Source organism: Caretta caretta, chromosome 3 (genome assembly GCF_965140235.1).
Source record: "Caretta caretta isolate rCarCar2 chromosome 3, rCarCar1.hap1, whole genome shotgun sequence".
In the NCBI taxonomy this organism is placed as follows: domain Eukaryota; kingdom Metazoa; phylum Chordata; order Testudines; family Cheloniidae; genus Caretta; species Caretta caretta.
In genome coordinates, this window is record NC_134208.1 from 15,512,540 (window position 1) to 15,538,498 (window position 25,959).

Below are 25,959 nucleotides of genomic sequence, written 5' to 3' on the forward strand. Positions count from 1 at the left end.
GACCAAAGACATTTCCAGAAAGGACCCCCGAATCTTTCCTTTAAGCAGAGAGATTGCCATGATTAATCCCAAATTAAACTCTACACTTCCTCTCCCCTGGATGTACATAAACACCATGAAAATCCTCCAGTGTCTATGTTCTGTTGCTAGCATTTCTTTGGGTACCACTTGGCAGGAGGTGCTGATGCCGGAAGCATTGCTCTTCTACCACCGCAGCATCAGTGCTCTGCCTTTGCGCCATGTCTGAACTCCGCCAGTGTGGCAGTGACGAGAACCAAAGGTGCTGCCGGACCGGAGCCTCTCTCATGGCCGCCTGGCTGCCGCCAAGCCACCTGGCTGACTATGAAAAAGAAGACTCTCTCTTTAATAACAGATGGTGGTAGTGAGACATGAAAATTAGGACATATTTTCATTTGATATTGGAATATGATGAGCATCAGTTATTTTGGGAAAGAGTCCAAAGAATACTTGGAGAGAGTCTAAAACTGCAGATGAATCCACAGGTTTATTTTATTGGGTGATTTCAGTTCTGCCAAATATTTGTAGTGTAAAGAAATCATAAAAATTGCTGGTGGTCCTAGCCTGGCGGATACTTTGCACATATTTGAGACAGTTGTACGAACTGTTACAAGAATGTTTGATCTATTAGCTTAAAAACAAATTAGAGTCTTCAAGAGAAATAAATGAAGTATAGACGGTAGAAATACATTTCTCTTATCTTAGGGAGACCAGGAATTTTCACCCCAGGGTTTATTTGCATTTAATTATCGCAGTTTGGCTTTCCTCTACTGTAAGCATGGAGCTTTAGGCTGTCTCGCTCCATTCTCTGTGCTGAAATAACATTAGTACCTGTTAATGATTCTCATTGTCAGTTACGCATTCTGGCTACATGCACATTATAAGAAATATCAGTTTGTTTTAATAAATCTTCAAAAGGCAGCCTAAGCCTGTGCCTTATCTCCATTTTGCTTTGCAGGTTTCTATGGTTATGATATATGAAAACCATCACATGCTTCCTGGAATTCAGAACGGGCATCTCCGAAGCACTTGAATATTCGTACAGTAGATAAGAGACAGAAGGGTTTTGACACAACTTTCTTAATGAACCAAGAGGGCTACATAACTAGACTACTCAAAAGAACATGAACAGACAGGAGGAAATTTTATATAGGTCCAGTTTATAAGAATAGATCCATAACATTCTGTTCTGAGTGTGGTCATGTACCGTGAATGTAAGAAGGTAACTTCTGTATAAAGAAAAGGGGGACTTGTGGCACCTTAGAGACTAACAAAGCTTATGCTCAAATAAATTTGTTAATCTCTAAGTTGCCACAAGTCCTCCTTTTCTTTCTGTGAATACAGACTAACACGGCTGCTACTCTGAAACTTCTGTATAGTGACCCTGATTATCTGGTTTATTGTGAAATACATTGAAAGTCCCAGATTTTTTCACTGCACTGTAATGTATAAATTACATTTGTTTGGAAACTTTATTAAGGCAGAGTTACAATAAACCGTTAACATATAAGATCTTATATTACTTATTCAGGATTAAGTTAAATTAAAAAAAAACCTGGCTAAAGATTTTGGCTTGCTTGCTGGGGAGCCCTCCTCTTTTGAGAATGCTAAGAAGGGTGACCAAATTTCTAAGCACCTATCCTCTTTTTGGTGCTTCTCTTGTGTAAGTACTTGATGTGGAAGTTTTTCCATTACAAGAATGCATAGACATATTTTACTATACCACAATTCCATAGGAGGAGGGGTCACATTTTTCCAACAATATGCAATACAAAGTCTAGCTGCTAACAATAAAAAAGACATTAATTTGTCTCTCTGTTTAAAATGTAGATCCTTTTACATTTCTGTTTTTAAGGAACTTTTACTTCTAGGAAAATGATTTCAACACGGACCTGACCTCGTAAAGGTCTGAGTGCCCTGAACTCCCAGGGACTTCTGTAGAACAGGCACAGACCCATGTAAAAGGGTTCCATTGTACTTTTAAAGGAAATTTTGTTCTAAGGAGCTGTGCAAAATTTACGTTTGTACCTTTTGCTCATGCAAAATCTCAGAATTATTTTCATTCACTGGGCCTGCACTGAAATGCTGACTCAGAAAGGAACATTTTAACCAAGCATTCTTCATGTGGTCTTCAATTAATAAACAGGAATACTCCTTTCTAAATCTGTGGGAAATGATTTTTCTGTTTGCTGTACAGTATGTAACCTAAATGAATGGGGGTATTTATATAGTGCCCTTTCATCCTGGGATATCAAAGACCTTTGCAAACACTGATCAGTTGGGCTGATGTGGAACCACTGATCAGCGGCCACCTCTGAGGTGGCATGCGGTTGGCTGGCAGAGCGCGTGAGAGTGTCAAAATTAGATTTTTCACATGGGATGGGTATGGATGTACGGTGAGATGAGCAGAATTCATTTTACATACACACATACCCCAGCGGTGAAATGTAATTATATCACCTACTTAATCTTCTTCCATCCATGCAATGCATAGCTTAGCATGACAAGATCAAAGCATCGTCCACCGCTACATCACCAGTTTGAATCCAACCCCAGGTCAATCACAGCTGCAAGTCATTACCTTCTGAATGCGGATGATACTAAACTGGGAGGAGTGGTAGATACGCTGGAGGGGAGGGATAGGATACAGAAGGACCTAGACAAATTGGAGGATTGGGCCAAAAGAAATCTGATGAGGTTCAATAAGGATAAGTGCAGGGTCCTGCACTTAGGACGGAAGAACCCAATGCACCGCTACAGACTAGGGACCGAATGGCTAGGCAGCAGTTCTGCGGAAAAGGACCTAGGGGTGACAGTGGACGAGAAGCTGGATATGAGTCAGCAGTGTGCCCTTGTAGCCAAGAAGGCCAATGGCATTTTGGGATGTATAAGTAGGGGCATAGCGAGCAGATCGAGGGACGTGATCGTTCCCCTCTATTCGACATTGGTGAGGCCTCATCTGGAGTACTGTGTCCAGTTTTGGGCCCCACACTACAAGAAGGATGTGGATAAATTGGAGAGAGTCCAGCGAAGGGCAACAAAAATGATTAGGGGTCTGGAACACATGAGTTATGAGGAGAGGCTGAGGGAGCTGGGATTGTTTAGTCTGCAGAAGAGAAGAATGAGGGGGGATTTGATAGCTGCTTTCAACTACCTGAAAGGGGGTTCCAAAGAGGATGGCTCTAGACTGTTCTCAATGGTATCAGATGACAGAACGAGGAGTAATGGTCTCAAGCTGCAGTGGGGGAGGTTTAGATTGGATATTAGGAAAAACTTTTTCACTAAGAGGGTGGTGAAACACTGGAATGCGTTACCTAGGGAGGTGGTAGAATCTCCTTCCTTAGAGGTTTTTAAGGTCAGGCTTGACAAAGCCCTGGCTGGGATGATTTAACTGGGAATTGGTCCTGCTTCGAGCAGGGGGTTGGACTAGATGACCTTCAGGGGTCCCTTCCAACCCTGATATTCTATGATTCTATGATTCTATGAAGGCTTTTGAGTGGCTATCAGGAAGTGGGTCTGGTGATCTCGGCCCAGTTTCATGTGGACAGGTGTCTACACCACAAAACCACCATCATAACTAGCACTAATGAGGTCTCAGAAGAGGGGTGAAGGACTGAATGGGCTATAGGGAGTGAAGTAGTCCTCCCATTTCTAGAACTGATCTTTCTAGGTTAGAGTTAAAGGTGGTGTGGGGCAGGTCACTCTGGAGCTGCCCATGTTTCACCTATTCAATGGAATAACAGAGGACTTCAGTTTCCAGAGTTGTCAGTTCAGAGCCTCCTTGTATTTCCAAAGCCCCTCAGGCTATCATTTATGTAACTCCTAGAGTGCTTCCTTCCTTTACTTGTGGAGACAACTCCTTTTGACCTTATGAGGTCATTCTAGTTCTCTCCTGCTTCTGCCCATTCCCCATTAAATGGATGTCACAAATAATTTCAGTGGGAAGTTTGTTTTGAGGGTATTAAGTCTGGACCCTGCACAACCCACCTTTAACTTCTCTAATACAGTGTGAAATAGAGTCTAAGGATAGTGGTAAAATTCAAAAAGCTTTCTATATAATAAGGGTGGCCATAATGTTTTGCAGTTCTAGAATATTGTCCATCCAAACATTTCAACGAGTCTTACAGACAATCAATTAAGCACCACACTCCTCAGTGAGGTATCATTGTACAGAGGGGACAACTAGGTAACAGAGAGCTTGTCTATCGAGTCCTAACTTAGACAAAACTCCCAGTGAGTTCAAGAACTCATCCCTTAGGAACATGCTCAATTCCTGGCACAAATCAGTAAAACAGCTGAGACTAGAATCCAGGTTTTCTGACTACCAGCCCTATGTTTTAGTTACAAGACCCTGCAACACTTCTGAATGTTTTAGATTGTAAACTATTTGGGGCAGGGATTGTCTTTTTGTTCTGTGTTTGTACAGCACCTAACACAGGGGGGTCCTGGTCTATGATAACATAAATATAAGGTGAAAGCATATAAATAAACAAATAAAATAATAACAATAACAATAATATATTCTTCCCCTCTTCCTTATTAGGCACCCTGAATGAAATAGAAACCTTGAGACTTAGGGACAGTCATCTGATGTTTATTCCTTACCTTAAACCATAATCCTTTGAACCATCTCCAGCGTAACTAGTGTTTTAGTTTTCAGAGTAGCAGCCGTGTTAGTCTGTATTCGCAAAAAGAAACGGAGTACTTGTGGCACCTTAGAGACTAACCAATTTATTTGAGCATGAGCTTTAAGTGGGCTGTAGCTCACGAAAGCTTATGCTCAAATAAATTGGTTAGTCTCTAAGATGCCACAAGTACTCCTTTTCTTTTAATGTTTTAGTGAGAATATTTTGACTTCTAGGGAGAAATAGTGCACAGTAGTCTTTATGCTAATGTCAAAAGTCTTTATGCTAATGTCCATTTAATAAAAATACAGAGGAAGAGGGGTACAGAAAATATGATCTATACACCGAATGTTTTCCACAGCTACCCATGCAGCATCAGTGGCCCTATAATTGTGACTCCTCTTAGGTATTTTGTTACATAGTCAGAGAAATGCATGGCATTGGTGTTTCAGTACCTAAGCATGTCTAGCTGAAGTAAGTATACTTATGGGAAATGGATTTTCTCACCCAGTAGAAAACAGAGCAAGTAAATTGGAGTGACTTTTCCTGAACCAGAACACCAGATCTGAATGCCCTTTATGTTGGGAAAGAGTAGAGCGGGAGTTAGATTAACGCTGCAGCTCAGGCCAAGCCCTACAACATATTTGAATCAGAGTAATCTCTGTGAAATGTATAAGAACCAGCATTTCATACTATCTGAACCATAAGAGAACTGTGAACTTCACACATGCGTCTCCACTTTTACCAAGGTGCATATATTTCTACATTGTAAGAAAGCACTGTAAGCATTTCTCCTCAAATCAAGGAAAACACTAGATTCATTCCAAAGAAAGAAGGATTCCCAGGGGGCACGCTGGTCTATCTGTCTTAGTGAAACTTTTTGCTTTAGAGCTATGGAGCCAAATTCTGTTCTCAACTGCACACATGAAGCCCTCCTAACTTTTTAACTGGATATGACCTATCACATTTGTTGACTCATTTATGGGCTTGCATGTGTGTAACTGACAGCAACAGTTGGCCTAGGGTCTATGTTTCTGTCAGCAGCTCTTGGTAGTGTTCCAAGGTCTATTAACATTAATAACAAAAGAAGAACCTAGCCCTGTGGCATTAAAACCCAATACAACATTGCTTAGACACTGCTTCAGAGAATTATGGTAGGATTCTCTGGACTATAGAAAAAGGAGGGCTGCTGGAGGAGATGTGCTGTACAATGTGCAATACAATAAAACCCTGATTCTGGTTGGGACCCTGGGACAATACTGCAACAAAAACAGTAAATATGTATACGCATGTTGAAAAAGGGCAACTTCTTAGAACATAAATCCAAGTGTGATCAAAGTAGCACATGCACATTTCTTAAAATTTGGAAATGTAGGGTCCGATCCAACTCCCATTGAAGTCTTTCCGCTGATTTTAAAAGGAGTTGGGTTAGGATCCAAGTCTGCTAAGAGGCTCACGCAGTGGCCAGTATTTAAAGAAAGAACACATACAGTCCTCATTTCTTGTTCAGAAGAAGCTATATCAGTAAGGCTTTGTAAAACTATGCCGGTAAATTATATTGCAAAGTATTTGGACACAAGGTCAGTGCAGAGCGAGGTGGGAGGGTGGGAAGGAAAATCCAGTGCAAAATAAAAGAAGTTCTACAGGCCATATTTACCCCAGAGGTACACCAGGGAAGAATTTGACCCCAGATGTCTTGGAGCAAGTGAGAAATCTGATGGAAATATCCCCCTTTTCCTCTGAACGTGTCTCTGTTCAGAAAGGAAGGAAGAGGGGGAATGAGACACTGGCTGTGGTGTCCATTTGGAACATGTTTATTTAGGCCACAGCTTCCTAGAATGACTTCTTTCATATATTATCTCTTCAGCATGCACATAGGGGAAGATATAAAGCTGCGGATTCAGACCGAATTCAAGTCTGCCTCATCTATTCAAGATAAACTGGCCTTTAATGGAACAACTCGTTGACAAATCCTGAGTAATGGTTTCCCATTTTGCTGAGGGGATTTCAGCAGTGACTCTCCCCAGCACACTCGGTACAGTTGACCAGAATCCTAGGAATGAAAAGAAATGATTTGTAGAGAGAGTGCTGTCCCTTAACAATGTAATTGTTTGGCTCTGGATTGGTGCTTGGCACTCCACTGGGCTTTTGGTTTCCCAAGGCAGCCCTGGCTTTGCGCTAACGCTTGAAACAGTGCTTCTCATTATAGTTTCCTCTGTCAGTCAGAGGGGATCCAGTAGCCCTCTATTTCATACCCTCAGTATCTGGCATTCTAACCTGGCTTCACACTATTGCTATCCTGTTAGACCAGGTGAATACACGTTTTGGCTCTTCCCTGTTCCTTAAGCACCTTTCCTGCTCAGAATGCTAAATTACAGTACATGGAACAACCAATCAACACAAGCCAGGAAATTCCAAGTTAATGTTTCTATTCCCCACTGAATTCACCCTGCTGTACATCAGTACTGCAGGGGTATGAGAAATATGGGGACTATTCTGTATGCTGTGTGCTGCACATAAGAGGATATGATGGAAAATTAGTATTTGCCCAATCCCCAAAAGTGCTGGGACTGTTCATCTTAGAAAAGAGATCATAGAATCATAGAATATCAGGGTTGGAAGACACCTCAGGAGGTCATCTAGTCCAACCCCCTGCTCAAAGCAGGACCAATCCCCAACTAAATCATCTCAGCCAGGGCTTTGTCAAGCCTGGCCTTAAAAACCTCAAGGGAAGGAGATTCCACCACCTCCCTAGGTAACCCATTCCAGTGCTTCACCACCCTCCTTGTGAAAAAGTTTTTCCTAATATCCAACCTAAACCTCCTACTACTGCAACTTGAGACCATTACTCCTCGTTCTGTCATCTGCTACCACTGAGAACAGTCGAGATCCATCCACTTTGGAACCCCCTTTCAGGTAGTTGAAAGCAGCTATTACATCCCCACTCATTCTTCTCTTCTGCAGACTAAACAATCCCAGTTCCCTCAGCCTCTCCTCATAACTCATGTGTTCCAGTCCCCTAACCATTTTTTTTGCCCTCCGCTGGATGCTTTCCAATTTTTTTCACATCCTTCTTGTAGTGTGGGGCCCAAAACTAGACACAGTACTCCAGATGAGCCTCACCAATGTCGAATAGAGGGGAACGATTACGTCCCTCGATGTGCTGGCAATGCCCCTACTTATACATCCCAAAATGCCATTGGCCTTCTTGGCAACAAGGGCACACTGTTGACTCATATCCAGCTTCTCGTCCACTGTCATCCCTAGGTCCTTCTCTGCAGAACTGCTGCCTAGCCATTCGATCCCTAGTCTGTAGCGGTGCATTGGATTCTTCCGTCCTAAGTGCAGGACTCTGCACTTGTCCTTGTTGAACCTCATCAGATTTCTTTTGGCCCAATCCTCTAATTTGTCTAGGTCCCTCTGTATCCTATCCCTACCCTCCAGCGTATCTACCTCTCCTCCCAGTTTAGTGTCATCTGCAAACTTGCTGAGGGTGCAATCCATGCCATCCTCCAGATAATTAATGAAGATATTGAACAAAACCGGCCCGAGGACTGACCCTTGGGGCACTGCACTTGATACTGGCTGCCAACTAAACATGGAGCCATTGATCACTACTCGTTGAGCCCAACAATCTAGCCAGCTTTCTATCCACCTTATAGTCCATTCATCTAGCCCATACTTCTTTAACTTGCTGGCAAGAATACTGTGGGAGACCGTGTCAAAAGCTTTGCTAAGTCAAGGAACAACACATCCACTGCTTTCCCCTCATCCACAGAGCCAGTTATCTCGTCATAGAAGGCAATTACATTAGTCAGGCATGACTTGCCCTTGGTGAATCCATGCTGACTGTTCCTGATCACTTTCCTCTCCTCTACGTGCTTCAGAATTGATTCCTTGAGGACCAGCTCCATGATTTTTCCAGGGACTGAGGTGAGGCTGACTGGCCTGTAGTTCTCCGGATCCTCCTCCTTCCCTTTTTTAAAGATGGGCACTACATTAGCCTTTTTCCAGTTGTCTGGGATCTCCCCCGATCGCCATGAGTTTTCAAAGATAATGGCCAATGGCTCTGAAATCACATCCGCTAACTCCTTTAGCACTCTCGGATGCAGTGCATCCGGCTCCATGGGCTTGTGCTCGTCCAGCTTTTCTAAATAGTCCCGAACCACTTCTTTCTCCACAGAGGGCTAGTCACGTCCTCCCCATGCTTGCTGCCCAGTGCAGTAATCTGGGAGCTGACCTTGTTCGTGAAGACAGAGTCAAAAAAAGCATTGAGTACATTAGCTTTTTCCACATCCTCTGTTGCTAGGTTGCCTCCCTCATTCAGTAAGGGGCCCACATTTTCCTTGACTTTCTTCTTGTAACATACCTGAAGAAACCCTTCTTGTTACTCTTAACATCTCTTGCTAGCTGCAACTCCAGGTGTGATTTGGCCTTCCTGATTTCACGCCTGCATGCCTGAGCAATATTTTTATACTCCTCCCTGGTCATTTGTCCAATCTTCCACTTCTTGTAAGCTTCTTTTTTGTATTTAAGATCAGCAAGGATTTCACTGTTAAGCCAAGCTGGTCGCCTGCCATATTTACTATTCTTTCTACACATTGGGATGGTTTGTCCCTGTAACCTCAATAAGGATTCTTTAAAATACAGCCAGCTCTCCTGGACTCCTTTCCCACTCAAGTTGTTCTCCCAGGGGATCCTGCCCATCAGTTCTCTGACGGAGTCAAAGTCTGCTTTTCTGAAGTCCAGGGTCTGTATGCTCTCCTTTCTTCCTTGTGTCAGGATCCTGAACTTGACCATCTCATGGTCACTGCCTCCCAGGTTCCCATCCACTTTTGCTTCCCCTACTAATTCGTCCTGGTTTGTGAGCAGCAGGTCAAGAAGATGACTAAGGGGGGGATATGATGGAGGTCTATAAAATCATGAATGGTGTAGAGAAAGCAAATAGGGAAGTGTTATTTACTCCTTCACATAACAAAAGAACCAAAGGTCACTCAATGAAATTAATAGGCAACGGGTTTAAAACAAATACAAGGAAGTATTTCTTCACACACCACACAGTCAATCTATGGGACTCATTGCCAGGGGATGTTGTGAAGGTCAAACTATAACTGGATTAAATAAAGAATTAGATAAATTCATGGAGGATAGGTCTATCAATGGCTGTTAGCCAAGATGGTGAGGGATGCAACCAAATGCACTGCATGTGCCTAAACCTCTCAGTGCTAGAAGCTGGGACTGGACGACAGTGTATGGATCACTCGGTAATAGCCCTGTTCTGTTCATTCCAGCTGAAGCTTCTCCTATGGGCCACTGTTGGAAGACAGCCTACTGGATAAGCTGGACCATTGGTCTGATCCAGTATGGCCATTCTTATGGATTTCCTAACTCAAGTCACAGCTGGATCTTTCGAACATTTTCTTTTGTTTTGTTCAAGGGTTTTTTTTAATTGCAACCGATTCACTTTTCCTTTCCTCATCAAAACCATCATAGCTAGAGATGGATCCAAGACATAAAGTTGATACCTGGATTCAAACTTTCCCAACTTCAGGTCGAGGCTGTTTGGATCTGGGATTTTTGTTCAATCCCTTTTCAGCCCTGATTCTGCAGTCCATCCCTTTGCAGAAAACCACTTGAATCCACGCTTCCCTTGATGTTGCTGGGACTTAAGTCTGTGTTTAAATACTCTAATGAATTGAGGGCCACAGAGAATTGGGGTCAATACCAAAGTTGGAGCTGGCTCTCAGTCTAGAGCTCAAGTGTCCCAAAGAATGTGGTGTTTCAATTTAATTACAAAATATGAGGTCTAATGACAGAGTTTCTGTCTGAATCTGAACTGAGTCAGAGGGCTCATCCACATTTGGATTTTTCATTCAGGACCATCTCTAATTATAATGTCAAAGGACTGGCCCACTGCAGTTCTTGCATTTGATGTTAAACAGTGTGTTGGACTAAGCAAACCTCTTCTGTCAGCCTGTATTGGCAATATTAGGCATAGGGAATGCTATACAGGGACTCTCTTGAGTCTTTTAGTCATTTGCGAATATGTATCTTCTTCCACAATGCCCATTGACAACATAAATGATAATGTTCTCTTGAAATATGTTCCGTCTCTCTGTCTTGTCTCTGTCTCTGCGTCGATGTAACGTATGTATGCAATACAGATGTATAGACAGACATGTGGGGCGGGGAAGATTCTTTTTTGTCTTGGAAGACTTAATTCTCTCTCTTCTCACATTGGATCTGGACTTAGTTTGCTTGTTGACTCATTTATGGACCTCAGCAGCTGCACCTCAGTTCTTCCATAGAGCCACATCATCAGACTGTCTCTCCTCACATTCCTGGTGTTGTCCTGGCTTTTTCTGACCTTGATGTTCTAATATTCTTGGGTTAGCACAGACTACCCAGCTGGCTGAGTTCCTGACTCCTCAGGCCTTGTTAAAGACAAAATGCTGTCTTTTTACAGTTCAGTTTCTTTCCATAAAGTTAATCATGCAGCCTTCTTTTTACAAGGGAGCTGACCCTTTGGTCTTTCTTCCTCTTGGCATGCTGAAGATTCCTCCTGCTGCCAGAATCACCCCCACCCCCCTTCTTAAGGCAGTCTAGTAAGTAAAATGAGCGACTCCCAAAGGCAAGAGAGAAGCTGCTTGGCTTGTGTAGGGATCAACCCCAATGGGATATATGCATTGTACCCTTATGCCCTCTTTTCATTAAAAGACATTATTGGACATTTGAATATATTTCTGGTATTAGAAATGGGTCCAAACCAAGACCCTGGATCGAAAAACATACAAACTTTGGGACTGTTCAGAGCTCAGATTGGGATCTGGATACACCCTTTTTGGCCAGAGCTCATTGCTTATTTGCATAGTTCAACACACAAATAGCATCGCACTCAAGTCAGAAAAGCTGCTGACATGACTGAGAATCCAAATGGTAAAGTCTTCTAATATAAATCCCACAAACCTAAAGGCAAACTGGAACCTGGACCTATGAGTAATCATGGTCTCAGCCCATGTTACACAGAGCACACTTTCTCTGTTCAATAATCATTTTATTTTATTAAAGAAAACATTAATTTCAAATGAGACTCAAAACAAACTTTTCTAAAATCCTGTTTATTTTAAAAAATATTCCCTACCTTCTGACTTCCTCTCAATGCCTCTCTCCAGTGTCTCAAGCTATAGACTGTGGCCTTTTGTGTCATTAATCAACAAAAATCATCCCTTAAACATTTCCATGCCGTCATTTTCTTTTCTCAGGTTTAGTCATGGTTCTCTCTGAGGTTTAAGTTTTCCCATGCTAGTGAGATCGAGATCTTCAGGCACTCACTGAGCCTAAACCTGTCTGTCTCACCCCATGTGCTACAGCAGATTTTGATAGCTTAATTAATAAACTGCTTCATTTTGCAAGATCTTTGCTCTCTGCAGTCTCTCTTCACTACCCTAGTTTTTGCTATTTCACCCCTTCTTTCTGAGCAAACTGTCAATTTCCCAAATATCACAGTACTTTCCGAGTTCCAACATTCCATTCGTCCCCTTTAAAGGGACCGATCCATCCTAAAGGGATTTTTTTCCCTTAAAAATGATCTTACTGTGGTTTTATGGTCTGCTTCCCCAAATGAGTGTGGTCCACTTTCTCCTCTCCTCATACCATTATTACACTGATTGTAACATCATTGACCTCAGTGGAGTTACTCCTGGTTTACCCCAGTGTGAGAATTTGGTCCTGTCACTGGGCCACAGGATGGAATACGTTGTATCCCTTTACAAAACCATGGCAACAATAGATTTGTACCTTCCATCTTTAATATCAAAGGATCCAAATGTGCTGTACAATCTTAAATATATATAAAACTATATACAGGATTCACTTCATCTGCCAGTGAAATGCAGCCAGCTCAGAGGTGAAATATGGCAGACTGTTAAGGCACAGTCACGCTATGCAGGTAAAGAATACAGTGTCCAATTGAAATTATTATCATTAGTAGTATTATGGCAGCGCCTAGGAACCTCATTCAAGGATCAGGACATGCCCACTGTGCTAGGCTAGTAACAAAGAGGACACTCTCTGTGCCAGAGAACTTACTGTCCAAGCGTGAGACAGGTGTCAAACAGGTGGAGAGTGAGAATTTTAGGTAGGTAGTATGAAATGATCTGAGCTAGTGTGGAGCCATGTGAGATGGGTGTTGTGTTTCACCATAAACAAAGAGGAAAAAGTGTGTTTTCAGTCTTGATGACTTTTATTTCTGATTAAGAAAAACTAGTAACAAACAAAAAGAGCAACTCTCCAGCCCCCATGAGAGAGAGAACACAGTGAGTCACTCTGTAACATTCTGCAGCTAAAAATGGCTGCTGCCTCTGCTGCAGGGAAGGGGACTCCTTATAATTAAAGGTGCAGTACCCAGAAAACTGAATGCCATAATTTCAGTTGCCGTGCTATATACACCACCATCAGGAAGAGGATTTTTTAAAAATGTCTCGCCTGAATAGCAGCACCGTCCAGCTGCTCTCCACCACACCATGACGAGACCTTGGTTCAATATTGACATGGAGAGGAAAATGCTGCCTGTTGAATCACCACTTCCTATAGTACCTGGAGGTTTCCCTTACCCACATGGTGACCAAGCCCATTCCATCAACTCAGAGGGGATGTAGGGTCACAGCACGTCCTGAGGTGACAACATTACTCAGGATCGACTGGACAGGCAGCAGTACTTCTCTCGTTCCTGTTTATCTAAAAAAGAAGGGTAACACTTTCCCCCACCAAGTTAGTTGGCAGAGCAGGGGTGTGTGTGTGTGTGGGGCGGGGATGGAGGGGGATAGAACTAGGCAGACTACAATCCTTTCATCTCAAACATCTTGCTCCCTCAGTATGATTGGCTTTTGGCGGAACGCCCTCTCCATGCCTCCCCACTATACACACCTCAGTGCTGTGGCCAGTAGCATGTATTGCTAAGTGCCTTGTGAAAGACCTAGTTTATACCAAAGCAGACCCTTGGATCAGTGGGATCTGGGCCCAAAGTACATCAACAGGACAGTGAGTTAGTGAGCACCAGGAGTCACAGCACACATGTGGTAGCTGTCAGATGTCCATCTGTTGCCAGTTTGCGACTCTGGCATGAGATCATGCATCCTGGCTAGCCCACTCAGGTTATACTGTAATGTAATCTGAGGGTGGGGGAACAGCTGGGAGCCAAATGACTATGGTTGATGGCCATAACTGTGGGTGGAATGATGATTTTAAGGTTCAGGCACAAGTCTGGGTGTTAGGAGACGTGGCTTCTATCTGCCTGTCTACTGAAGAATTCCTTGGGTGAATCTCTCTGCCTTTATTCTCCCAAACTGTAGCCTGGGGATGATATTGGCCTATTTCACTAGAGTGCTCTAAAGCTAAATTAATGAAGGCCAGAAAATTGCTTTGAGGTCCTCAAAGGGAAAGTGCTATAAAAGAGTGAGACGGCACTTCCAGCAGCTCCCATTGGCCTGGAGCAGTGAACCGTGGCCACTGGGAGCTGCGATCAGCTGAACCTGCGGACACGGCAGGTAAACAAACCAGCCTGGCCCATCAAGGGCTTTCCCTGCACAAGCGGTGGAACAAGTTTGGGAACCACTGGGCTAGATGATCACTGTGGTGATCTGGCCTTGGTATCCATGAATCTGCCTTTGATGCTTTGGTATCCACACTTTGAGACATGTTACTGGACAAGGTGGACCACGGTACCATTGGTCTGCTGTAGTAGCAAAATTGTGATTTACACTCTGTATGCGTTAAAGATCATCTTACACTCGTTCACTTGGCAGGTTCAAACCAGTGGAAACCAGGTTCAATTCCATTTAATTCCAGCTGGGATCAGAGGACCATTGATCCCATAGCCCATTGAGAGACCATAGCCCATTGAGAGTGGTAGTATTATTTAAACCATAAACACAACTTGGATTCAAGGTGACACATCCCAGATAGCAGTTTCCTTCAATAGTCAATGCAAGAGCAGACAGAAAGAACTAGGTAGGGGAAGTAAACATGCATGTTACTGAGAAATGCCCCTGTCTGGCACTTTGTAAGGAGCTGGAATCTCATTGACTCATAGGTACTGTATTTCCAGACTTGACTCACTGGTTATTAAAACCATAAGTTTGTACCATGTGCTTCATGTTTTCCTGGGGGAAAACAGCATATGAATATGATTAGGTTTAGTTAATCAAAATCTTAATCTTCTTTGTGTGTTGAAAGTTCCAAAGAGAACAAGTAAAGAAAGAAAACTAATCTCAAATAAATAAATAATAAAAGAATCCCATCTAAACATTCAGGAGATGTTGCTGGTATAATCAGCAGCTTAGACTAAGGCAGCAGATTATACCATGCATTCAGTGGCATCCGATGAAGTGAGCTGTAGCTCACGAAAGCTTATGCTCAAATAAATTGGTTAGTCTCTCAGGTGCCACAAGTACTCCTTTTCTTACAGTGAAAGAGCTGTTTTTGATATCCCCCCCCCAACAAATTCTCAGAATGATCACAATATTTTGCCATGAGCCAAAGCCGAGGGGGAAAAATATCTGGTTTTGTTTCTCACCTAATGAAGTGGCTCAGTGACTCCATTTTTCTCAACTCACCTTTCTGTAGCTACAGAGGAGAATTTCTGTACGTGAAAGTTATATTCTGTGGTTGTGTTCATGTTTGTCTTGAAGCCCTTTTACCCCTGCAGATTAGTACCATTTAATAGGGGCTTTACTTTGGTTGTGTGGAAACTGCTGCTACCTGGTTAATTGGGGTTAAAAGTCTGTTGTCGAAAAGGAAATACTTTTTCACACAAGGCAATGTTACTTTGAGAAAGTCATTGCCACAAGACGTAATTGAAGCCCAAGAACTTAGAGGGATTCAAAAACAGGAGTGGACATTTATAGGCGTAATGAGAACTTTAAAAGTTACTCTGAAACAAAGAAACAATAAACAAACAAATAAAATCTCCCTTACCCAAGAGTTTTTGAAGGGATATAAACTCCATACTTCAGGGCCTAAACCAATCTACTGGGCTTAATACTAGAGTATTTAGAAAAAATTTTACATTCTACAGGTCAGAAGAGATGTTGTAATGGCCTCTTCTGCTCTTAAAATCTGTGAACCTCTAATTAATGGGGGTTAGGGAGAATTTCCCCTGGGGGCAGGTTATTCGATAACTGTCTATTGCAGGCCTTCTTGTGTCTTCCTCTGCAGCTTCTGATACTGGTTGTCACCCTGTCTGGAGTGGCTCAAAAATGTGGGTGCCAACCTCAGGATACAAACCCCAAATTAGTTGTGTGTCCTATAATTAGATTTCATCAACCAAGTATCCAGTGTGAACTCCTCAAGCACTATAACAGCCTTGCCATGGAGTTACAGACGGGCCTCTTAGGTACCCTGATCTATCTTGCCAACCAGGCAAGTCTTCCTTTGTGGTAGATGGTTCCTTACAACAAAAATCACAACAATATTCAGGTTACTCCCAGTCCCAAAGGACCAGTCACTGACCCCAGGTCAATGGCACCTCAGATCATATTTGTAGCCAGTCTTGTAATAAACTAACTAAAGGTTTATTAACTAGGAAAAGGCAACAAGAGAGTATTTTGAAATGTTAAAGCAGGTAAACACACACACATAAATGAGTTACAGCCTTAGGTTCCCAAAAATAACAGAAGCTGCTGCAATGTGCAAGTTCTGTATGTCCTTTAAGAATAACCCAAGCTAAGCTGCGCGGGGATCCCTTGCTTACGCTTAGAAATATTGTCTTCTCCAAATTCCAAGCCGCATAGTAATGACAATTTGTTCTAGACAGGGATTTTTATTCTGTTCCCCTAGAGTTCAAGCTATGATGGGATGAGTGTTTGTGCATGGGTGTGGGGAAAAAAATCAAAGAAGTATTTTGTCCACTGATGTTCCACTGTGGTTTGTCTGGCGTTTATGGGCCTTCTTTTGTTGGGCAGGAGATGACACCTCTTGTAGTAAACTAGTATTTCCCACTTGGTAATGCTTCTCTCCTGACTGGGGCGGGGGTGAGGTGTTCCAGTTTCATAGCAAACACTTTTAAAGTTACAGAGAAAACACTTAAGTATTACCTTATTACATGGGATACTGATATTATAAGTGAGATTAATGCACTCAGAAACTCACAAGCATTTCATAAAGTCCAAACACTGAACACATCTCTATAAATCTAATAGCTCTTTTAACAATGCTAACACACAGGTGAGCTAGACTGGTTTCCAGCTCTGCATTGTCAGTGCTCAGCGATGCCTAGGGGCCTTGAGATGAGCTGGAACCTGGTCTGCCAGTGTCACACTGACCATTGTCAGAAACAAGATACTGGACTAGATGGACCACTGCTTTGATCCGGTCTGACATTTCCTATATGTGTTGATTTACCCTTTATAGCAGCTGATAGCTGTCCGGAAGTAACGAGCAAACTTATTTTGATGTTAACTAGGCCAGAAGAATTTCTTCAGCCACTAACATACCTGTGTTGGCAATATGTTGGGAAAAAGGGCCAGACACAGGTTGACAGCATGTGTAGGGTCTATGCTGCTTTGCGCATACAGCTAGGCCTATGGCTTCCCTGAACACAGGGTGGGTGTGTGCTCTACCCTTATATTTGGACCTGCCTTGAGAGGCTATGGGGAAGGTTTCACCTTCCCTCCCTCCAAGATCTGCCTGTAATAGAGGTGGGATGGTATAGAGATAGAAGGATGCCATAGGCAATTGGAAGGCTATGAAGGTAACCTCAGTGCATGCTGAAGCAGATGGAATAAGCATGGAAAGCAGTGTAACAGCACACCTAGGTTCAGCAGACCTACTGTAGCAGACCTAGGTTCTACTCCTGTCTCTGTCACGGACCTGCTCTTTGACTCTGGGCAAATCATTTAATCTCTCTTTGCTTTGATTTCCCCTTCTATGAAATGGGGCTAGTCAGACTCACCTTGCTTTGTAAAAACAACAAGGAGTCTGGTGGCACCTTAAAGACTAACAGATTTATTTGGGCATAAGCTTTTGAGCTGTATGGATGGAAAACTTGAGATAGCAGTTAATTTTTATTGTGTAACAGGGTGGGGAGTAGGGATTGTCTATCCAATACATCCATCTGTCTAGTACCTAGGGGACAATTCTCTTCTTAAGAATAACAGGCGCTGCTGAGGACTGAGAAAATCGAGCCATTTCTGGGAGGTGCTAAATTGGGAACCGAAGTATTTTTGAAAATGTGCCCCAAAATGGATAAAGACTCACACATGTCAGTGAATGAATAAAAACTAATTGAAATTAAGCCAGAGACAAAGATGAAACAGTGGATTGCCCATGACAAACTGTGAGAACAAATTTGTTCGCATGAAATGGGAATAAGTATTTACTCATAACTTACTATTACTCAAGAGATTTTGAAAGAGCACAATTCTGCAGGAGTCATAATGTGATTAGTCACCTAAAATACATCCCAGCTAGGCCTTGTATATGGTACCTGAAGAGAGAAAACCAGACAGTGGACCACAATTTGTAGGGGAGGAATTCAAACAGACTACTGACTCTGTCATGCAGAAAGGCACAGGCAATGGTTTGTTTTTGAAGATAGACCAGATCATTAAAAGGCTACTTGAAAAAGTGAGAGCAGAGAAAAGTGTGCCTGTCTGAGGTACCTCAGCTAATAGACTCCTAGTTTAAACAGTAGACAGATGGACACATGGCAAGTTTGGTGTGGGGTCTTGGACTCCAGAGCATACTTCACCATTTGGGCCACCACAGCATGGATCTGGCAACCCTCACGTAACCCTACAAAGGTCATCTATTTTCTTAGATATTTTTCTTGTGGGTGTGATGAGAGAGTTTGAGTTCAGAAGTAGGGTGGTGGTGGGATATCGTTTTTTAACATTTTTCCATTTGGTCCGGATTTTCTAATTAATATTTTGTACATGCCCCTATTGTTTTGAATGAGTGGATTTGAAATATATCAAATTATTTTATTAAATGTCTCAGTATCTTGGAATATAGAAACATTTATTTAAAGGAAGGTGGGTCCCCAGGTGAATAAATGGGGTGGGGACTGCCTTGATCAAAAACAAATGTTAATGGAAGGATACTTAATGCTAATGATATTGCTGTTTATACACATTTCCAGACCTCACACCCAAACATTTAAGAATATTCAGATCCCTGGTTTTGGTTTGATCCAACATAGAGGTAAGAGCAAGATATGAAGTTAGGAATTAGATCCAAGCTGTGAAATCACACACACAAGTCCATGGATAGTCACTTCTGTGTTTTGATTCAGACATATTTTAATGTACAGAATCACTTTGCACACTGCTGAGATGCAGCCGTTTCTAAGGTGAAGCACCGCAACCGGTTAACAGTGTGACAGAAAAGCACCGCAACCGGTTAACAGTGTGACAGAACACCTCTCACAGCTTTCAAATGCTGTATTTCAACTGATACTGCCAGGGGATTGGAATGGATGGGTTTAGAAAGGCAGAATGTAGATTCCCATGTTGGGGTTCGGCCACGAAAACAGAACTGGAACTCTTGTGTCACGGGATTTTCAATTACCACCGTTAGGACTTTGGTTTCACTTCTTAACAGAAAGATGAGCCTGTAGTATAGTCGGGCTTTCTTGAGGAGCAGCTGCAGAGTGAGGCGTACACACACAGTCTTAATCTAACGTTATAAACACAACCAGAAAACACAGTATACAAGTATCCTGCAACTTGCTATATCATTAGTGGGAGCCGTATTACTCATTCCAATACCTTGCAGAGACGCATCCAGCAGCAAAGCACCCCTTGCCACTGTAACAAGGCATTGGTTCTGTACTGACTCACTGGGGAGAACACCACCTACTGAACTTCCAGTGCACTTCTTACAGCACTCTAGGGGACTGATTCGCTACTCTCTGTACCTTGAGTCTGATTTTCCACTGCTTTCTGCTAATACCTATGCCAAGAGAATGAGAAAGGGGTATTAAAAGGCTACTGTCTTCTGATATGGAAGCAGTTTACCCATGATGTACATTTATACACGAATACACAGGTGCATGGCAGTGGAAAAATAAGGCCCAAGCTCTTTCCCCTTGAGGTTTCCCCTCCACCAGGTATAGCCCTATTTAGTTTGAGGGGCAAAGAGATCACAGCTTGACTCAGTTTGGCTGCAGGTTAGATAAAAGCAATGATCAAGCAAAGCAAACAAACAAATCAAAAAACCCAGATGAGTGAAACTTCTTGAAAGGTTAAATACAGGTGGTATTCCCTCTCCAACAACCTCCCTTAGATTAAAGATAGGTGAGTTAGTTCAGACAAAAGAACTCATCGATATTTTCACCATTCCTCACGCCCTATCTTATTAACATTTAGTTAACAGCTGCCATCTTTTCTGCTGCACCAGGGAATCCTCTTCCTAGGGTCATACCTCCCAACAGTCCTGGGTTTCACAGGCCGGTCCCGCTGTGATCCCCAAAGTCCCCGGTCCTGTGTCAGTGAGGCCCATGTCACAGTCCTTGTTGTCCAGGATCAAACCTGAGACCTCTGGCGCTTAAGCATGAGCTGCAAGACATATATCTCTTAGCCAAGGCTCATCAAGCTCTAGCTGATCTAGCTGCCATTAGAGGGGGGCAGAGTGCCACACCAAGCAGGCCTGGGTTACGCCCACAGTCGTACGCACATTACGCACCATTGGCAGAGCTAGGGAAGGCAGCAGCTTCAGCGGCTCCTGAGCAGCTCAGAGATGGGGAATGACACTGCACCTGGGTGGACTGGGCTGGGTGGCAAGAGCTGAGTGCGGCACAGACTCCGTGGGCAAGGGGTGGGGGCAGAGGCTGCAGACAGGCTGGCTCCACAAGAAATTGGCAGCGATGCCTGGGATCTGCTCAGTTCCCAGGCACTGGGCTTGGGCACCGCTGCGCTTCGAAACCACTCTGTTCTTGGTGGGTGACTCCCTTGCATCCCACTTTAGCCACTTGAAAACTTGGCAGGTATGCCTAAGGTATTTATATGCCCCCATCTTCCCATTGCATATGCACGTCTCACATTATTTTATACCTTTATCCTCACACCACCCCTTATTTTATGGGTGGAGTAGTGAGACTCAGAGAAGTTAAGTGACTTGCCCAAGGTGTCCAAGGAAGCCTGTAGCAGAGCAGGGAATTGAACTCAGGCTTTCTGAGTCCTCGGCTAGTTCCCTTACCACTGTACTATCCTTCCTCCAGAGATAAAACCTACGGCTGAAGAGACAATCCCTGTAGCTGGGGCTGTAACCAATTCATACCCTCTGTAGCTGGGCACAGAAGAGGATGATGCGTAACACTCGCTGACCCGTGTGTTGCTTAGTTATTGAAGTCCAGTGTACTCACTCTGAGCATCTCTTCACCGATGTCTTCCTCCTCTCTAAAAGTAAACTCCACCCAACGCCTATCCATCATAGTTCTCTCTGCTCCCTATTAAAGCGTCCCCTAGCAGCATGTCCCTACGTTATTACTATTATTTTTATCACACTAGCACCTAGAGGCTCCATTAAGAATCAGGGACCAGCTGTGATAGATGCTGTACAAACAGGTAGAAAAAACAGTCCCCCCCACCCCCCAAAAGGAACTCACAATCTAAATTCATGACAAGATGCAACAAATGGAAAACACGGACAAAAGATCGGTGAGGGAAGGATGAGGTAACTAAAATGACTCTTCTGTGCATAAAAAAACAGATTGGTTTCAGCTTGCCACCTTCTGAGCCATGGTCAGGTAGCAGGGTTTTTCAGGCATCATGGCAGAAATAAGTCTTAAGGAAGGTTTTGAAGGAAGACACGATTGTGGCTTTCAATGGGGGAAGAGCAGTTACTTTTAAAAGGATTAATGGTGATGAGAAGCACAGTTGGTGACCAGATTTTTGTCTGTGCTACTTTTTATAAAACGTTAGCTGTTCGCTTTTAAGGATCATTTGCGAATGCTTACTTGTCATACGTCTAAACGAGATTTCCTCAAGGTTTGTTGAATCACTGCTCCCCAGTGTATGGAAGAACGTAACGCTTAGCATGGTTTCCTTGGCCAGTGTAGACAGGGATTAGCCAGGCTATCTATGGGCCTTCAACACTGTTCTGGTTGACACTAGCGTTGAGCCAAAATCTGCTTTTTATCCGAACTGCTACAAACTTTGGTGGTTTGGAGAGAAATGGAACCTGGATCTGAAACACCTCTCATTTTTATTTTGATTTTGTAAAACCAAAACCCAGCTACCTCATGCCATTTCTAGTTAACATGGTTTGAAGTCTAGTCTAGACAAAGCCTTTTTGTAATGAAGGAAGCCAATATGCAAAGGAAGGAAAAGTTATCAAGAAAACTGGAGTAACTTTCCATGCAAATCTCAGGGACTTAAATGCATGTTGAAGTGCCATATCTAGCTTCAGTCCACACGTGTCATTTCTTTAGGAAAAGGATGGCATTCTGATGTGCGATGAAGATGGACTTGTGAAGAGCTGAGTACCTGGGTGCTGATGTGCAAAAGAAATGATTGTGAACGCCTTGAGCTTCATTTGACTTGCAGTGTCAATTTGCTATCTGGGATACAAAACCTGCCCATAATAAAAACAGTTTTTCAACATCATCAGATTTTTCAGATGCCAAAAATAATGAAAGAGACAAGGTAGGTGAGGCACTATCTTGTATTGGACCAGCTTTTCTGTTGGTCGAAGGTACAAATTAGTGCAGGTTCAGCTCCTCAGACCTGAGGAAGAGCTCTGTGTAGCTTGAAAGCTTGTACCTTTCATCAACAAAAGTTGGCCCAATTAAATACCAACACGGCTACAACAACACTGCAAACAACTATGGAAGAAATAACAATAGTATGGTGTGAACCTCTCATTACTTGGATTTTCCCAGAATTGTTATTAAATTGGGCCTTGGAATCCATGTCAGTGCCTTAAAATTTGCACTTAGTTGCAGCTAAAGTAGTTATAAAATCTATCTTAGGGTTTTATATATAGCTGCCCATCCCTATAGTTTCTCAGCACCATCCATGTAATGTGTTCCCAAGGCTAAAATAAAGAGCTAGATGGGACAGACTAATGTCAATTCTCCAAATCTTTGAGGCAGCTGAAAGGGTAATAGTTTCTCTACGTTTCTTTCAGAATTTCTTTTAAAAAAAAAATAGGGCCATCTTACAGTGAACATCCATATTCAGTGATGGGGGCAGTAGTGGATACAGAGCCAGGAACCACAACCTGGCTCTCTAGGTTCTTGCATTTTCCCCAGAGGTTGCTGCATCGTAGTATACTGTATATGTAGGGCTTATTCCAAACAGGAGTCTTCCTAATGATTTCAGCGGGCATTGGATCAGGCCCACGGCTTGTATATTGCTTTCAGACTGGGGTAGGTGTCAAGCCAGGATGCACAGCAGCATACTTGCCTGTTCAGTCTCTTCTTTGTTGATTTTATGTCTGAAGCCACTTAACTATCTGCAGGCAGTAAACTCTTCAATCTGTCATGCCTCAAGGCAAAAAGCAAAGTCACTGAACAGCTAATTCAGGAACTGCTTTTTTGCTGCTCCTGCTGCTGACTCGTCGCCCATTGAAGCCAGAGCTCCCAAAACTGGACATTTGTTTTAAATGTAGCAGCTCCAAAAACACAGCCATCTGCCACTCGACTTTCCGTGAGTAAGAACATTATGATTTGGTTCCAAGACTGGCCAGAGACTCATGATGCATCCAGCACAGGCAATTGTGTTCGTTATTTCAAGCCACATAATATATACCTTGGTGATGTTTACCAAGAAATGTTAGAGCCAGAATGTGGGCTTCAGAAAGGCTGCTAAAGCAAGGTCAGTCTCTCTGTATTAGATGGTGTTGTAAATTCTTGAACTATATACAGCAGATGTTGAAATTGGGTAAGTGATGCATTGGCTAGTGTGTCTATATAACACTGTCCCTTAACGGCTGGCCTAAAGAGAATAACAGCCCTCCCCCTGACAGCTAGTGAACATTCTCCTTCAGCACAGTTGGTACAGAGCTCTGGTTCTGGAGCTAAGGATTCTGGTCCCACTGAAATCAATAGCAGGTTTGCCCCAGCAAGGGTTTGTCCATGTTGAACTCACTCTGGCAATTCATGTACACCACATATGCAGTCACATGTGTGTAAATGTAATGTGCAGCTTCACATGCTGGAGGATTGGTGACACATGACTGATTTCCCTTGCAGACTCGGAGCCTTGCACCCCTGACACCCCATCTGCCACTGCCTCACCATCATCCTCTAAAGAACATGGGCCTTTCACAGCTCCATCATCACCATCCTCCTCTTGTGATCCTGGAGCCTCGTCGTTTTCACCACCCTTATCTGCCCGCGTCTCAACCTTCCATCCTGAACTGCCTCCTATTCCACCAACAGCATCTGCCTCCCCTGCCACCCTGCACCCTGGACTTCCCCCTGGCCCACCACCACCTGCTTCTAGATCATCCCTACACCCGGGAATTTACTCACCTGCAGCCATCGCACATGCCAATGCCACCCACCTCATCGATGTGTTGCCCTACCTTGCCTCAGGAACATCTGCCGGCATCCGGGGGAGGGAGGAAGAACAGCCACACACAGGGACAGGCCCCATCGAGAATGTGAAAAGGTGTGGAAGTGTGCCTCTGCGTGCTTATGAGGAGGGAGATGACCAGGCGGGATGTATGGAGGAGCTGCCTCCTGAGGCTGTTTGCTCACCTCCGGCTGCCCACAGCAAGCCCTCCAGTTCTGAGCAGGCATCAGCGAGTGGAGGGGACATATTGTCAGAGTTGCGGACAATGAACAGTCACCTTTCTATCATAGCTAGAGCCCTCAGCCAGCTAGCATCAACCTTTGCACCCCAGCAGGTTTCTACAGATGCCCCAGCCCCTTAGGGTCCTCTTCACTGCACAGTTAACCCGAGCTCTTACCTGGGTTTTAGTCTAACCCTATTACCATCCACACAGAAAAACCTCTGACCTGGGTTTGGAAGTGCTTCCAGCCTGGGCTAGCTTACTTGGCTGGGGGTGGGTTTGGGTCATAGCCCAAGCTCTGCTTTAACTCAGGCTGGAACACACCTCAGCCCCGCCCACTGGGGTGGGCACCAGGATCACCAGCAGCTGTCCTTAGGTCACGCTCTTGTATTCAAGCAGCGTGCACACCCCCAGACAGGAGATGCAGGCAGCTATATGGAAGGGACGGGGGTGGGGCTGAGGGTGGTACAGCCGCGCTGGAGAAGCTGCCGGGCTGGGGGCGCTGTCTCCTGGGAGCAGTGGCCCCGCATTCTGCAATGAGGCAAAATCACTTGGATGCTGCTAGTCCTCCAGTGGTCTTCTGACAATTCCTCCCTGAAGGGCAGACAAGTTCTCCCACAACTGACACAAGTGACTGGGAAAGAATCCTACAGGAGTGGCCTTCAACCTTTCCAAACTACTGTACCCCTTTCAGGAGTCTGATTTGTCTTGCATACCCCCAGATTTCACTTCACCTAAAAATGACTTGCTTACAAAATCAGACATAAAAATACACAAGTGTCACAGCACACTGTTACTGAAAAATTGCTGACTTTCTCATTTTTACCATATAATTATAAAATAAATCAATTGGAATATAAATTTTACACTTACATTTACATGTACAGTGTACAGAGCAGCATAAACATGTCATTGTCTATATGAAATTTTAGTTTGTACTGACTTTGCTACTGCTTTTTGTGTAGCCTATTGGAAAACTAGGCAAATATCTAGACGGGTTGATGTACCCCCTGGAAGACCTCTGCATTCCCCCAGAGTTAGGGCCCTGCGCGAATACAAATTTATACCAATGGATGTGGATATAAATCGGTATCCGTGGAATTGCAGGGCTCTCCCAGGAACCAAAGCAGTGAATGGAGCAGAACGCGGGGGGGGGGCCGCTGCTCCCAGGAGACAACACCCCCAGCCCGGCAGCTTCTCCAGCGCATCTGTACCACCCTCAGCCCCACCCCCGTCCCTTCCACGCAGCTGCCTGCATGTCCTGTCTGGGGGTGTGCACGCTGCTTGAATGCAAGAGCGCGACCTAAGGACAGCTGCTGGTGAGCCAGGTGCCCACCCCAGTGGGCGGGGCTGAGGGCAGTACAGCCATGCTGGAGGAGCTGCCGGCATGGGGTGCTGGCTCCTGGGAGCAGCAGCCCCACGTTCTGCTCCTTTCGCCACTGCAGTTCCCGGGACAGACCTGCAGTTCCACGGATACCGATTTGTATCCGCGGATATCCGCATCAGCGGGAATAAATTTGTATCTGCACCGGGCTCTACCCAGGGGTACCCCTGGTTGAGGACCACTGATCTAGAGTGT

General features: G+C 44.0%; 1 protein-coding gene across 3 annotated transcripts in view; it reads left to right on the top strand.

The window, feature by feature from the left end:
• RUNX2 (RUNX family transcription factor 2) overlaps positions 1–24,680 on the top strand; it is a 216,606-nt gene extending 191,926 nt beyond the window's left edge. For 2 of the 3 annotated variants that reach the window (XM_075126361.1, XM_075126360.1), the window contains one exon: positions 23,836–24,676. In XM_075126361.1, the coding sequence (XP_074982462.1) occupies positions 23,836–24,521 (686 nt within the window). In that variant the 3' untranslated portion in view covers positions 24,522–24,676. Of the gene's footprint in view, positions 1–23,835 lie in introns of all 3 variants that reach the window. The other variant, XM_075126362.1, reaches the window with a different exon arrangement.
• Positions 24,681–25,959: the final 1,279 nt, after the last annotated feature.